This window comes from Sparus aurata, chromosome 3 (assembly GCF_900880675.1).
Source record: "Sparus aurata chromosome 3, fSpaAur1.1, whole genome shotgun sequence".
NCBI lineage: Eukaryota > Metazoa > Chordata > Actinopteri > Spariformes > Sparidae > Sparus > Sparus aurata.
In genome coordinates this window covers 18,550,409-18,567,147 of record NC_044189.1, presented here as the reverse complement: position 1 = coordinate 18,567,147, position 16,739 = coordinate 18,550,409, and the positions used below count along the sequence as shown (strand labels likewise).

At 40.0% G+C, this 16,739-nt stretch overlaps 1 protein-coding gene across 7 annotated transcripts in view; it reads left to right on the top strand.

The window, feature by feature from the left end:
* Positions 1-16,739, top strand: part of phf14 (PHD finger protein 14) — a 140,610-nt gene that overhangs the window by 27,991 nt on the left and 95,880 nt on the right. For all 7 annotated transcript variants that reach the window (XM_030412968.1, XM_030412965.1, XM_030412966.1 and 4 more), the window contains exons 5-10: positions 7,423-7,582; positions 8,369-8,480; positions 9,436-9,573; positions 11,680-11,826; positions 12,780-13,050; positions 15,700-15,806. In XM_030412968.1, coding sequence (XP_030268828.1) covers positions 7,423-7,582; positions 8,369-8,480; positions 9,436-9,573; positions 11,680-11,826; positions 12,780-13,050; positions 15,700-15,806 — 935 coding nt within the window. The remainder of the gene's footprint in view (positions 1-7,422; positions 7,583-8,368; positions 8,481-9,435; positions 9,574-11,679; positions 11,827-12,779; positions 13,051-15,699; positions 15,807-16,739) is intronic.

Genomic DNA, 16,739 nt, shown 5'->3' with positions numbered 1-16,739 from the left:
ATATATCGGGATATGACTATTAGTCCATATCGCCCAGCCCTAGTCCAAACAAATGCTTAGATGCACACCACTGAACCACGCAGCAGCCATGTTGAAAGTCTCAGGTCAGTGTGATCCTTATCCGCAGAGATATTTGACCAACAGACACATATACACACACACACACACACACACACACACACACACACACACACACACACACACAGAGACAGACAGACAGAGATTCCGTGCATTTATAGATAGATTTATTGAAAATGCTTATTGGCTCCAAATGTCTGTTATCGGTCGCCTTGATTACAAATAAGGGAGGAACGTGAAATAAACACAATTAATTCACTGTTAAATCACACCAGAAATGAGACCAGAATTAGCTATCTAGCATGCTATCTTCTTCTTATCTTCAGTGTTGTCTGGGATTAATGTTAATTCTTGTCTCTTTTGTGGTCTGATTAAACAGTACCTTGGCCAACTGACCTCCTTCTCTCTCTCGTTGTCCAGTGCTGTGTGCTGAAGTCCCACTAATGAAAAGTCACCAGGGCCACGAAAAAAAATGCTATTATTATTTCCTAATTGTATTTTCAGTATTTAAATATTGGGTTTTTTATTCCCATGGTTGGTATGTAAAAACAACTAGCCAGCGGCAGAGCTGATGCAGCGGATTATGAGCCAGTTTCCGCACCTTCACAGCGAAGAGGCTGAGTGGCAGATCAGTGGCAGGGCAGCCCACCTCTGCCATCTGGCATGTTCGCTGTACTACCTAATGAGGCCAGAGATGCTGCTGTAAACAGAGCATTTTATAATTACCCATCCACCCATTCCTTAAAGCCATAAGAAATAACCGGGACACATAAATACGACAAACGAAATATCAAAGTCAAATATGCCCCATGTCCCATTTTTTATATTCCCTTTATCCGAGCATGAAATCAAAAGTACAAAAAAATATTTGTTTTTTGTTACACATTAATACAAAAATAATGAAATAACTGTCATTTTTTCATCTTCTGATTTTGGATCCTCAATTGAATATTAAATGAAAGACTGATAGAAAACTAAATTATATTCTGACTTTTGTTCAAGAAAGAACAGCAAAAAGCACCAGCCCCCTTAAGTCATTATGTTTGTCACATTCATTGAGATAATTTATTAGATTTGTTTGTGTTGGATTTTAAGTCATTTGCAATTTGCAAACATGTATTGTCAGCCCAAAAATTATATGTCAGGAACCTGTGCCACAAAGCTCTTATACATTACTCATCGATTAAATTTCTGTACTTTTAGCTTTTTAAAATCTTCAGATGTCACGAATAACTTTTCTCACAGTAGTTTATCCAGATAAAACCATCAATTCACCTGTTTAAAAGGAACAACAATACAAGAAATGAAGGAGGAAACATTTTTAGGGGAGAACCCCCAGACCCTTGTTAGATTATTCCACCCACAATTTAAATACAACTCCTGGGATAGCTATCTTGTCATGGGCAGTAGCAGTGTCATGTCACCCAAGGAAAATTTCTGTTGGGAATAAGGCTAAAAGCTATTGATTGCATCAAGTATGTTAACATATTGGATAGGGAAGCATATTTCTCACAGCTGTTGAATTGTGTAGTTGTAATCCAGTCATTTTTAAGTACTACAAAGTGATCTAAGATGTTGCTAGCATAAATGAACACATGCCTTTCCATGCATGCACTTAATCTGAGGAAGGCAGAGCTGTAGAGCGATTTCATTATGAAGAACCACCATGCTGAGGCAGGCTACTTTGACTTGGCAATGAAAGTATATCCTGTCCTCCCTTAACAACAAATGTTTTATCAGAAATGAATCACATTTCATGATTTTTAGGAGTACACACTACAGTCCTACTACAGCACACAGTACATGAAATGATAGGGAAAGGCTTGAGTAGATGCTAATAAACAGTCTGTGTGCTGATGTAGTGGGTGACTGTAGGTTTTCCAGTAAAAGTAAACACCCTGTGTAAACTGATAATGTTGCATCATTTTTAGAACAAGTTTCTTACAGGAATTTTAGTACCAATGCCATATTGATTCTGCTTATCAGCCTGATTCTTCATTGATTCTTGATCAGTTATGGTCGAGCTGGTTGTAGGCTGAGAGCTAGCTGTAGCAACAGTCTGTCTGTTATCATTTAAAATGGATGAAAGGGAGCATATTTGTACTGCATTCACTTTCATTTAGGTTTTCTTCGACAAAGAATCCACTAAATTTGCCAGTTTGCTGCTATGTTCTTATACAGTAACGTAGAATTTACCCATGGTAACAGACGTGCTGCTGGTTGCTTTCAGCCTATTGATGTGTCCACCCTTAACTGAAATGATAATTTTACAGGCATTACAATTAGCGCAGTTTTCAATGAAATGAAGTCATGCTTTAGACAGTTTCTTAACTCCGCCATGACTGCTCCTTGTTACTATACAAGTAAGTAAGTGCAAGTGATGCTTATGATAATTCCCATCTCAAGAAAATGCCATTTTGTTCTGGTAAACGTTAAAAAGGAACCAGTTTCTGCATTATTATCCTGTTATAGTGTATCCTGTTGCAGATGTGGTAACAGTCTGCCCTTTCACATACTTTTGAATGTTTTCTAAATGTGCAGGAATTGGAAAAGTTTCACAGTGCATATACGGTGCATAGTCTTCTTAGTTAAAGGATAAGTCCATTGACAGAAAAACGAAATTCAGCAACAATTGTTACATGAAATGATTTAGTAATGTATTAAGAAAAATGTATATGCTCCCATTGGTCAGTCTTATTTCATCTTTTCTTTTTAACCAAAATTAGCACGTACATTTTTTCTATGTGGATAAAGTCAGTTTTCTTTTTTTCTTCTGTGCCATGTTCATCATCAGAGTACATCAGAACATGTTAAACTTGTTTTAATAAGGCTTAAACAGTGATATTCTGATGTCACTAAAATAAGTAACTTGGATTTTTACTGTTGATCAGACCAAATAAGCAATTTGGAGACATCCCTGTGCAGTCTGGGAGAACTTAAAACACATTACATACTATGTTCAGTCAGCCTTTAGACCAGATGATTAATGGATCAACTGAAAATAATCAAAAATAATTCTTTACTACTGTAAAGAGTATTTTGCTTATTTGTCTATTGAGAGCTATATATGTCTTAGTTCTGATAGTGGAGATAATGTCATGCACCTCTCTTAAAAAGGTGTATTCATAACATGTTAGCTCCTTTTAAGAGATCACAAAGCACCTTGCTCAAGGTTAAGGTAAGGTCAAACAAAAAAGGAGAGATGAGCTGTCAGTATCTAGAGCTCATACAAGTTAGTCTGGCTGCTTGACTTCAGTACTTCTCTTTGTTCTTTGTTCTCTTTGTTCGCACCACTGTCCGGACACCATCACTCCCACTCACATGAGAAGAGAGGCTGACATGAAAGGTAGACACACAAGACCTAGGTGAGAGATTGAAGATGGAATGGGTCCACAAAGTCCACAAAGCATCTATCTACACAGAGCACATAGAGGAGACCTGTTTTTACCAGCCTGCCCATTGATTATCAGACTCCCACCAGTCATACAGGCAGACATCATTACATGCTACAAGTTCTCCTTTTGCTTTTATTTGCCTTTGAGAGTAAATGTCAAAGAAGGCCTGTTTTTACATCGTATATGTTCATGTATTAAGCTTTGCTGGTAAAGGTAAATGTTAATAACATGTCACCATAGAATATCATCCTTCTCTGATACAGCAAATGTGAACGTGATGTTGGATTTTAGGCTTAAATGTTAGGGATTTGCATTGTTTGAAATAATCCTCATGCTATACAGTCCCTAGAGGTGTATGATTCAACTTTATCCCATGGTCAACTGCAATCAATCATTATTTTGATTTGCAATACTCGCTAAATCACAGTACTAAAGAATTGCAATACATATCTAATTGACACCCAAGTGTCCTGACATTATCAAATTGGGTGATATCAAATTTGGACATATTGTCCTGGCCCCAATAACAAAGTTTTTCAAGAACCGTTTGTGATATTTTACAACAGTTAGAAAGGTGGAAATAAGAACATAAGTCAAGAGATTTACCCCCCCAAAATACTGAAATTTACCAGTGGCTGATTTCCTTAAAGCGTGTTATTACTAAAGTCATTCAGTTTTATTTATAAGGCCCAGATTCACAAATCATGATATGCCTCAAGGGACTTACTAAGATGTTTTTCCACCACAAGCGTCCAGAACAACTTCAGTGCTCCTAGTTTCTCCAAATGTGTGGAAATCTACTGGATGGGTAATGAAGATGAAAGAAGTTCTCTCATTTAGTTTTTCAATGATGGTTGTTACGTAACAGGGTGCCTTAAAATGTCCATGTTTTTTAGTTGGGTTGAGACCTTGTGATTGTGAAGGCCATACCACATGATTCATAACATTTTCACACTCATCAAATCATTCTCTGATAATTTTGTCCTGTCTAGAGGGATCCACATTCATTATGATTTTTCAATCATTAGTTCATATTCTTCTTTTAATTTGTCAATTATTTGTATTCCTTGGTATGTAGATAACTGTAGGTGGATGATTAGCAGAGGAAAATGTGAGGCATCAACATTCTGTCAGGATACCAGATGGCTGGTTCAGTAATGTGAGGTGCTTATGAATTTTCTTTTCATCATATGGTTAAACAACCCATGGGAACCCTACGTTAACTTAATCCTATGTCTTCATACAGCACGATTTTATATTCTCACTGCTGGATGCATCAACACCTAGTAGGTTAGTCTTTGTTGGAGGCAGGCAGACATTTCTCTCTATTAAATCTCAATTCAGTTAAAAGCACTTGGTTCAGTCAACTCTACCTTGCCCCTTCTATTTTTTCCTGCCAAGCTCGTCATTTCTGACAAGGATAATCTTTCCTTCTGGGATTATGAAGCTATCCAGTAGTCATCACTTTTTGTCAGCTTAGCTCATATTAGCCAGCAACCCGTGGCTTAACGGTCTGAGCTTTGTATCTCAGTTCAAAAGAAACATCGAAGATTTGTGCAACGCTTCAAGTTTTCCAGCCAGTTAAACCAATGTGGTGGTCATTCAGAACTCCCAGTTTCTCGGTTGAAAGCCCAATCAGTAAAGATGAATGCCTAATAATGCCAATAATATTCCAGTAATACCTATTTTAGAGCTATTTTGGAGCGAGCAGGACTTGACCTCTTACCCTTGCCACATACTGTGAGGGAAAAGGAGGTAGAAATGGGCAGTAGTTTTGTTCACATCTAGGTAGTTAGATTCCAAGTAGTTATTCCATTTTGAAGGTCAAGACGAAGTCCAGCTGTGACTTCATAGACTCTTTGCTATAATCAGCGGCTTATGCTGCCTTTGATTTGATCTAAAAAAAAAAAAAAAAAAAAAGAAGAAAATTACACAATTGAGTTGCCTGTAAAAATTGTAGATATACCCCACCAGCCTCTGAAACGCAGAGAGAGTTCAAAATTAGTGATTCACCATGACACACAGCAAATGGTCTCTCAATCAGAAAAGGACATGCACATACCAAACAAAGTGTAGAGCTGAATAAACAACTCCATCTGCACCAGTGTTTGCTTTCGATGGGGAGTCGGCCCCAGTGTGGCACACAGTGACATGCATGCAGAACATTGAGCTTTTGATTTGTGAGTCTCTCCCATTGCTCAAAAAGCCTGAAGGCTGGTTGACTGAATTAGAAGTTAGAGTGTTATCTCCCCAGCGGAGGCTGAGTACTGATTGCTGCCCTCATTGGTAGTGAAGAGCATGTCTGCCTGGTGTAATAGCTCCCATAGAAACCACATCAGCTAAGTAATTGTTTATGCAACCTCAGAAAATTAAGAGGACAACATTAAAATTCTTTCCCTCGGCTTCTTCTCACTTTGTGTTATTCTAAAAAAAAAAAAAAAATGTTTTAGATGAATGCTGTTCAGTTTGTGGTGCTGCAGTGTCACAGTACATTGACAGCTGTGGGCCGGAGCAGGCAAGGTTTGTTTTCAACCTTTTTGTCTTGTTCTTGGTTCCTAGAGTATTAGAATAACACAAATAGTACAGTTACCAATAATGACACTGTGGTACATTTGCTACTGATTTGAGTCAGTTGAATACAGTACATAAAATATAACAATGCCAGTATGTCTCCGGTTGCTGATTGTTGGGATTCTTCACAACACCTTGACTTTATCCTGGTGGCTTTTTGCAGGTTAGAGTCAGACAAGGGTCCAGTATAACAACAATATACAGAAATTCAACCTGTTACAAAGTTTGGTTTCTGTCCCGAGCAAAACCTCTGGCCAAACAAATCAATTAAGGATCACTGACAGCATCTGAGATGTTTTTGGTTTATTTTCTTTCTCAGAGTTACCAGGGTACCAGTCCGTCGTTTATCTCCGGGTGACAATTTACAATATAAATGTCTGGAATTGCAACCGCAGTCTAGCTGTGTCGCCCACAAGGCATGAGTGGAGATGTTGTATTCACGTCACCAGAGTTATCTCTGTTTGGGCATGAGCCTGTAGAGTTTGAAAATCATAGGTGTTTACTAGTAAGGATGTCAGGATAGCTTAGCCTCTGTTTCTTTATATGAACTATATTGCAATCCTAAATCATTGGTGTAGTCCTTAACAACTGCAAGTTATATTTAAGTGTTGCAGTAGAATGATTACAATTAGGGTTGGTGGTATCCATTTTTTTATACCATTAAACCTTAAACTAATACCCCAAATTTCCAGAAGTATACTGTATTACTGCCAGCTGATTAGAAATCACACCGTAAGGCTTCAAGGGATCTGCCAATGAGTGTGCGCAGTCGAGACTTCCACTGATCGAGACGGCTACCTTCCGGTTAGGGTTACGGGGTTAGTGTTTCGAGTCATTTTGCAGCAATTGACTTCCATTATAAAAAACAATTATCCACCATTGTACAGACGCTTCTTTCACTATGTTATATAAATAATTTCCCTGTCTGGGATCATTAAAGTAATTCTATCTAGCTATCTAGCTATCTATCTATCTAGCTATCTAGCTATGTTAGCTTATGGGAAAAAGTCTTTTTGGGCCCTAGTGGATGACGTGACAATGCAATTACACAGTTTGGCAACTGTGAAAGTTGACCTATAAAACCACATCGCTATCCACTGTATCAGAGTATAAAAAGATCATGCTATGTATGGGAAACATTGCTTTTATACCATCTTCAAACACACAGACAGTGTGCCTTAGTGGTATTTTTTCATTACAGTAACGAAACGGACACTGTTGCAATTTTTAGATGCGCCGGGATACCATCTTACTGTATTACTGCCTAAAAACACAAAAGATAAACAGTAAACCATAAGTCGTTTATTATTATTTGGACTGTTGTCTTTGATAATATCATTAATATTACAGCATTGGCAATTCTTTTCTGTGTTTCCAGGATGTTACGGCGTGGATGGTGAGAGCGACTCTATCATGAGCTCCGCATCAGAGAATTCAACGGAGCCCTGGTTCTGTGATGCTTGTAAGAATGGAGTGACTCCCAGCTGTGAGTTGTGCCCCAACCAGGATGGCATCTTCAAAGAGACGGATGCCGGGAGGTGGGACACAGTTGCACATTGACACGGTGGTCAGCGGCCATTTACTAGAGGCAGTGAGTGGAACGTGTTTGGAAACAAATAATGCCTTAGTTAATGACCATAGCTGGTTGAAAAGCTGAAGGCAATAATGTGTACAAGCTAAATTGTACATATATTCAGCAGTGGAAAGAGAGGAGGTTGGATTAAGGAGGAGAGAGAGAGAACTGGTAGAGGAGTGAAATAAGGAGATGGAGGGAAGAGACGAGATAGAGGAAGAAAAGGAGTGAGAGAAAATAGTGTGTTATGTGAGGCGTGGAGACTTCAGCCACGTTATCGCTGATGGTGCTCCTCAGCCAGGCTGCACCCGAATTTACTACTTCACTAGAGCATGAAAAACACAGCAAATTAAACTGTGAAGCTGCTGCTTGCTAGAGATGGATATCTTTATATTGGACTTCAGATTCTCTTCCCTAAAGTCCGCATTTGAATTGTGTCCCACCAAACTGTAGCTGAGTCTGGGGCTACATAAATCTATGAATCCATTTCTTTTTGAAGTGACTGAGCAACTCACTGCAGCCAATTTCATGATATTGAGTTTTTATTGTCTGCAGTAATTCACCACCCTAAATGCAAAAATAACCACAGCCATAGATAAATGTCACCTTTTTTAATACAACTTTACATCTTGAAACATTTTCAGGTCATGATTTGCATACTGATGTGCCGGAGTTTGTTATGTTTCTCTTAAAAAACATAAATAAATAAAAAAACTGTTTTATCAGCCAGTTTAATGTTTTTCACTTTCAGATGGGTGCATGTGGTTTGTGCACTTTATGTTCCTGGAGTAGCATTTGGAGACATTGATAAACTACGACCAGTGACGCTGACAGAGATGAATTATTCAAAATATGGGGCCAAGGCGAGTACTCTGTGCATGTTGATTTTGGTTTTACTGACATTTTTAACATACTGCAGGCGCCACTTATTAGATGTTCTTTTTAATTAGTGTATCGTCAATGTATATCCGAATATTTTGTTGATTCATCAGCATTCCTGTGTCGTTATCGTTGACTAAAAAATGCCAAATTCTGTTAATGAAACGTAGCATGCTCTGATTCTCTGAAAACACTTGAAACATTTCAAACTTTTCAAAGAATGTTTAAAAATGTTAATTCTTTTTGGCAATGTCTACGATAAGAGTTGAAGTTTGAGCTGACGTACTTAAAAAGTTGTTGAAATTTAATCACCACAATACTGCGATGATGTGATGGCAAGGTTGAGCTCGTTAATGTCATCACTGTATTTTTTTTTATTTCATTTATTTGGCACTAAACTGCCGAACCATAGGGATATGTTGCTTTTTCACTGTGGTAAAAATAATTCTGCATCATCACAACACCAACAGTAACTGTGAGTTAAGGAGAAAAAAACAGTTGCTGTGTACACTGTTGGAATATCGTTTGATGTGACTAGAATAGATATAAATTAAAACATATAAACAGAATTGAGAGCAGTTAATAGAGTCATCATTTTTGACACTTGAATCTGCTAAACACCATAGCACTGTAAATCTGTTTGTAGACTTTGAACGTCCATGAAAAGGCCTCATAAAATTTGGCTCCAAGGGAAAACTGAGGATATTTTAATGTTTTAGCCACCCTGTTTTATATTTGAAATATAGTGTGCAATTGCTAAAAGTGAAGCCTCCAGTGATCATAAGATAAAATGCATTGTTGTGCAGTAGATAATGTCTTCTGCAACCACACCATTGGAAAAACTAGGCACGTGTCTGTGGGCTCACAGAAAGCAGTGTTCTATTCCTCCTTGTAGCAGCTTCAACTTGAAGTCTCCTTGTTGTGTTCTGTTACACGTAGGAGTGCAGTTTCTGTGAGGACGCCCGCTTTGCCAGGACGGGTGTGTGTATCAGCTGTGATGCAGGGATGTGTCGCTCTTATTTCCATGTCACCTGTGCTCAGAGGGAGGGACTCCTATCTGAGGCTGCAGCGGAGGAGGTGAAAAAAAAACCTGGACATTTAAACCCCCTTTGAAGATGTAGTTCCTCAAATATCCCTTGACTGCGTTTGTAAGGTTCCATAGCAAAGCGTCTATCACACCCAGTCAAATTGGTAGATTTACATATGACTTTATGGTATATTTTTATTTTCTCTGTGGGACCATTTAAACAAAATGTTGCTTCAACTTACAGACACACTTAGCACATTTTCCTTCCCGGACTTCCTTCCTTTTCATACCACATTTTATACCTCCTTAAAACAAGTCAAATGCAATTCGAAGTGCTTTACAAGTAATAGAAAAAATGCACAATGTAAAGAAAAATTATGATTTAGAGACTGGCCGTGCCTAGCTCCTCTGTGTCCTCTCTTATCTCCTATGGTGTAGTGTGCCAGACTTTTCAAACCGCATCCATGTTAACAAGTTAGACCATTTGCACTGGATGCATGGAGGCTTCTCATGTGCATGTCAAGCGTGGCTGCTGTGTCACGTAATCTAGAGATACAGAGTCACACAACACACAAGTGAGCAGCAGCAGCAGCAGCTCAGCAACACAGCCGCCATGCACTACACAGGCATCCAGTGTGTCCAACCTGTTACACCTGAGAAAGTCCAAAACACAGAAGTTCACCTTCCTTCAAATCTGTGCTGCGCCTGCAGCCAGATATACTTAATCAGATGGATAAAACTACTTTTTATGTTGGTATTTTATAATATTTCTTTCAGCGCCACCCTTATAGTGCTGTTTGTTGTTTTCTCGCAGGCCATTGGCTTGTTGTGTAAAATCCAGCTTATCCTTGAAAGTTTTCAATGTATTCCTCTTTAATTTGTCAATGAACAACTACGTAACATTTGCACCACATTTATAACTGTATGCTATTATTCAGTTATGAATACTAAATAGCATAGTTAATGTCATTATACATTTTATAGTAAGTATATACAATATTTGCCTTTACATTTTTACTAGTGATAGCTATTTTTATACAGTATTTTTAACAAGAACAGGAGTATTAATAATCACTGTCCATGCTGCAAGGCATCCTCTACTTCTTCACAATATAAACATCCTATCGACAGCAAACCTTTGAATTAAGTCAGTCACACGACAAGGCTTCTATCAATAAGTCAAAGTGCTGGTGGCAGCTATCGCAACAAGTTAGGCTCAAATGATTTCTAGAAGGCCAGCAGCTTGACTGTTTCTGATTTTTTTTTTTTTAACTTCATATGGCGGGAGGGAAAAAGATTGTCGAATGTCAGTGTAGTCAGTAGCCCCATTCACGCAAGACGCATAAAAGCCGCAGCCGCGGTTCGCCAATTCTCCGCTGATGGTGATTCACACAGAGCGAGGCAGCTCCGCCTTATAGATGAACAGCCGTGAATTCACACAGAAAGCCGGCACTGCAGCTCCTAAAGAGGCGTGACGGTATGTGTCATGATGATGACGTCAGTGTTTTATCAAGGTGTTTTCCTGGTGTCCCCCTGACAATTTGACTCCCTCACTCCCGGGACGGAGGCTGTTTTCTGGGGGAAAGTTCACTGAAGTTTCGGTCGGGAGTGCTGACCGTCGCGGTGATTTATTTTCATCACAAACACTCGGTGAGTTAAAGTTTTTTGCCGGTGACAGACGCTGTTTTTCGGGCAGACGAAGAGTCGGTAGGACGGGCGGGAGGACTGACACTTCTCCATGTACATCTGCGGGATTTTTTTCCTCATATAAGTTGCCAAAGACAGTTACAGTCACTACGTTACTTTTGTTTGGTCATGTAACGTTGCTTTGTGGGAAATTTCTCTGTATTAAGTTGAGTGAAGGACCTGTGTAGATAACGCCGGTACGATCGACATGCCCCCGATACGCGAAGCCGGCTTATCTGTTCACACTAGTTCGGTTCTCCAATAATACGGCCCTGATACTACCTCCAGAGGCATATCAGGGCCGGAGCAAAATTTCACCCCTCGCCACCTCGGAGAGATTCACACTGAGACGGAGGCGGGGAATTGGTGTACCTAAGCAGCACCCAAAAGCCAGTGTGAATGGGGCTAATGTTGTAAGAGATAATGTTCCCTTTCTTTACCAGTGGTGATATATGTTTTTATGTCCTCAGGATATTGCTGATCCATTTTTTGCGTACTGCAAACAGCATGCGGACCGCTTTGACAGGAAGTGGAAGAGGAAGAATTATCTGGCCTTACAGTCTTACTGTAAGGTCTCTCTGCAGGAGAGAGAGAAACAGCTTACTCCTGAAGCTCAGGTTAGATTTCTTCATTTATGTCAGCTGCAGCAACCAAATGTCAGAACAACAAGGGGCATGTGTTTTTCTACTTCTATTCAAATAAGCCCATATGACTTTAAAAGGAGAAGACGATGAGGGTGATTCCAATGTTTGGACGTTTGTTACTTCTTTCAGTGGAGTGGTGAAAATAATGTTACATGTTAAATTTGATTTATTTTCTCTTTTATTTCATTGGCTACTTTTTCCAAAAGTAAATGTTATTTATTTTTTTTATTGTTTAACTTGGGGAAAACATAAAAAACCAAGGCTTTATTTGTGATTGAATATGAGCCAAACCTTCGTGTAAAAGTATAATTACGAGGAAAGAGGCATTTTTAAGATTTACCGTAGTTTCGTTTTCGGGCAAGCTAATTTTCAATGGAGTGCGGGGGCACTGGTACCAAGCATCAAAATCGCTATTTTTAAAACACTAAGAAGGCTCGACACAACATGTAACTTTGCTCGTAGTACCACCAGGGTCTCTACACATGAACACGAGCCTTGAGAACATTGTTTGTGTACACAGAGTCTACTAAAAAGAAGGTTTCTGGACAACTCACGTTAGCAGTAGCATCTCCGGCGCGCCGCTGCCATGGGAGACGTAACAGGAAGGCTTGAGGAGCAGTCCACCATTACTCTTCTGCCTGTTAGGTTGCACGCGGGGATCATCCCTTTTTGTCTGCTAAGTTGCAAAGTTTCATGTTGTGTCGAGCGTACGAGCTTATTTTCAGTGGAGTGCCCCCGCACTCCACTGAAAAATAAGCTTGCCGGAAAACGAAACCATGGTAAATCTTAAAAGTGCCTCTTCCCTTGTAATTATGCTTTTACACGAAGGTTTGATTCATATTCAATCACAAATAAAGCCTTGGTTGCTTTCTGGCCAGAGTTTCACTTTTAGACTGTGGAATTATGTGTGTGTGTCCCATCTGCAGGCCCGAATCACAACCCGCCTGCAGCAGTACAGGGCGAAAGCAGAGCTTTCCAGGAACACTCGGCCTCAGGCATGGGTGCCCCGGGAGAAGTTGCCGCGACCTCTGACCTCTAGTGCCTCAGCCATCAGGAAGCTGATGAGAAAGGCAGAGCTGATGGGCATCAGCACAGACATTTTCCCTGTAGACACATCTGATGCCAATGCCAGCTTGGACGGACGCAGGAAGCACAAGCAGCCCGCCCTCACAGCAGACTTCGTCAACTACTACCTAGGTGAGGATATACTACCTGGGATAAATGATATTCAGCTAGCTGATAAATGCTCTTTTCTTTCAGATAGCAGAACTATATACTCAATAAAAACAACTTGTAACTATGTATTTCCAGATACAACTGATCTGATCTCAATTGTACAATAAGCTGAAAACTTTTAGCCATTTTGCTGCCTGCGTTATTCTTTATTCTGAGCAAGATGGAGACAGATTACGTGTATGAAGCTATTGGGAATTTTTTGTTTGTTTAAAGGGCATACATAAACAATATATATTAAGAGCTAGACCAAATCGAGCTCATCACGGGTAACTGGTATAAAAGAAAAACATAGCATGAAAATGAATGTGCACAAATGGGCAAAAAGCTGAATGAACTACGTAAATGGATAGTTAAGAAGTAATGTGATGCAGTATTCAATATTCAATTCAACATGATTAGTGGCACAGAGGCTTCTTCAGTTCTCTAACTAGAGAGCCTGCAACTCCTTTCCAGTTAAAACTGAAGAAGCCTCTTGAATGAGAGGTGAAACGTCTTCAAGCAACTGCAACATGTCCAGTTGCATATGGTACATCACTTAGAAATACATGTTTGATGGTTTCCCACATTGTTTTATAATGAAAGAACCCTGCCTTGCCTTAAAGAGCATATGCACACAACATTAGAGAAAATAATTTTCCTTGAATGAAATACAAGTACAAGCTTATTAAAGAACCTCCCATCTCCACTAATCAATTCCTATGGGAAAGCTTGCATTACCTTTGCACTTTTCTTTGGAAACAAAGAGCACTGAGCTTAAAACTCGATGCTTATCTATATGTTTGCAACACCTACTCTTATGGGTGTATTCTGCTTCAGGCACTCACATTAAATATATACACTGAACAAAAAAGTGTATGGGACATATCATTTTCAAAGGTAACACTATGTCAGTTAAACTTCAGGGATATCAATGTGTCCATTTAGGAAGAACAAATGATTGTGAATCGGCTTCCCCTGTTTTTGTGCAAATGGAAGTGACAACAGGTGCAATGGAGAGTCAAAAGCAACCCCTTAAAAGGGCATGGTTTTGCATGTGGTGTCCACAGACAATTGCTCTCTCCTTATCCTTCTTATGACTGGTTTGGCGGTGGGTCAGAGATGGTCTGAGGAGGCATATGCCCTGGGTTCCTCGTGGTGCAGGACAATGCCTGGCCTCAAGTGGCCTGAGTATGTAGGCAGTTCCTGGATGATGAAGGCATTGATGCCATTGTTATGTATGTTATCTTATGTAGCTGTGCATCCAACGCTGCCAATAAATCTTTTACCTTATCCCCATTCACACTGCCATTTGCATGCAGGGATCCTGCGCCAATTCTCCACATCCTCCTCTGTGTGAAAGTTTCAGATGGGGCGAGGGGTGAAATTTCGCTCTGGGGCTGATCCGCCTCTGGAGGTAGAATCAGGGCCACATTATTGGACAACCGAACCAGTGTGAACGGATAAGCCGGCGGTGCGAAGTGGGGGCATGTAGATCGGACGGTTTGTTAACTACACAGGTCCTTCACTCAACTTAATACAGAGAAATTTCCCACAAAGCAACGTTACAGGACCAAACAAAACTAACGTGGTAAATGTAACTGTCTTTGGCAACTTAAATGAGTAAAAAAATACCACAGCTGTACGTGGAGAAGCGTCCGTCCTCCTGTCTGTCCTCCCGCCCGTCCTACCAACTCTTCGTCACATTTCTGCCCGAAAAACTGTGTCTGTCACCGGGAAAAAAACTTTAACTCACCGAGTGTTTGTGATGAAAATAAATCACCGCGACGGTCAGCTCCGACCGAGACTTCAGACTTCAGACAACGGCCTCCGTCCCTGCGAGTGAGTCGGACAGCTTCCAGTTTACTGATGGCGATTATGTAGCTTAATTATGTAATTTAGCATGAAAAACGTAACTTCGTCATTTTCCAGGATGTTTGGTGGGTCAGGATCTCAGTGACACCTGGGAAACACCTTAAAAACACACCGACTTCATCATCATGACGTGTACCGTCACGCCTCTTTAGGAACCGCAGCGCTGGCTTTCTGTGTTAATTATGCACGGAAAGGGGGAGATGCTTTGCTCTGTGTGAATCACCATCAGCGGAGAATTGACGAACCACCGCTCCGGAGTTAATGCTGTGTAAAAAGGGCTCTTGATTTGCGGTGTGATTTTGAATCCAGCCCTCAGTGGGTTGATTATTTTGTTTTCTATTGGCTATTATTATGTCTTTTGGTTCTCACCAAATTATACAATGTACACCTGTAAATATTTTCAACTTGAATAATTTGTTCATCATGACCTGATAAGGATTAAAGTGCTCACTTAACTTTTTGAGCAGTGCATATGCTTCCGATCTCTATTTACATTTTAACCAAGTTGAAATGGTTTAAGCATTATTCTCCCCATTCTCTATATCTCTAATACAAAGTGGTTAAGTTATTGTGTCTAATACATGTTCTCTCCATATAAATGATTGTGATAGCAGATGTGTGAGACACCATGCCAGTCACCTTGAGAGCATACTAAGCCTGCAGCAGAGGGCCTATCTGCCATCAGTACACTCTCTCATGTGCTTTTTCCTGTATATAGATTGCGATCTTGCTATTGATTTTTGTCCCATTGATATTCAGAGCGGAACATGCGAATGATCCAGATCCAGGACAACATCTCTGAGCAGAAGAACTTGAAAGACAAGCTCGAGAGCGAGCAAGAAAAACTGCATGTGGAGTACAACAAGGTGAGCATCATCAAACCAAATCCACAGTAAAAAGGTTTTTTCTAACTGGAAGCGAGTTGCAGGTAGTGGGAAGTCAAATGTTTTGATAACAAAAACATCTGTATTTTGTTAACTGGACATTCAAAAAGTAAATAAAAATATATGATCTACACACAGACACAAAAATATTAGAATGAATGTCAAACTGCAATTACTGAACCAAAGGTGACTTGAACCTTGCACTACCTGTCCTTTCTATAACACTGGGGCAGCAGCAGTGACTCCTTATGGTAAACGGACACCCTTATGAAATGAAGCCCACACTCAAAATGTTGAAACTGAAGTGCATTTAGTGGTAGTGCACAGCACCTAACCACTCTGTGACACTTCACAGTCTTGTCTTTGGTCATCATTCCTTTTTAATGCAAAAGTGAACGGTTTGTTCGGCTTGCTGTCTTGCAATTAAGTACTCAGCTCTAACTTGGAACTGAGTTTCAGTTCCCAGCCGTGGTTGCAGGCTTTAAAACCCTGTGTGGGTGCGTCCTTACAGAGTAGTTAAGTCATGTGTGAGTCGTTGACCCAACCAGCTGTCATGTAGAAGGTTAGGGCTAGGTGAGCCCAGGTGGGGTTTAACAACCATTCACACCTTATAGGGAATGCAGTACAGACAGTACTGTATTGTAGGTGGGTGGTAAGTAATGTCGTAGGCCACCTCCTCTATTCAGTTGTTCCAGTTTGACATAGATGATTCCTTTACTACTCTTTCAAACCAACTGTCTTCTCTGTTTTTTCTCTTTTTAAATGTAAATGGACAGCAGAGTGGAGTTTTCACCTGAGGCAAATAAGTACCTAAAGGAAACACAACTTAATGCATAGGAACACTAAATCCAACTTAAAATCTGGCATGATATATATAAATTAGGGCTGGGTATCACAAGGTACCTCGCGTTATGA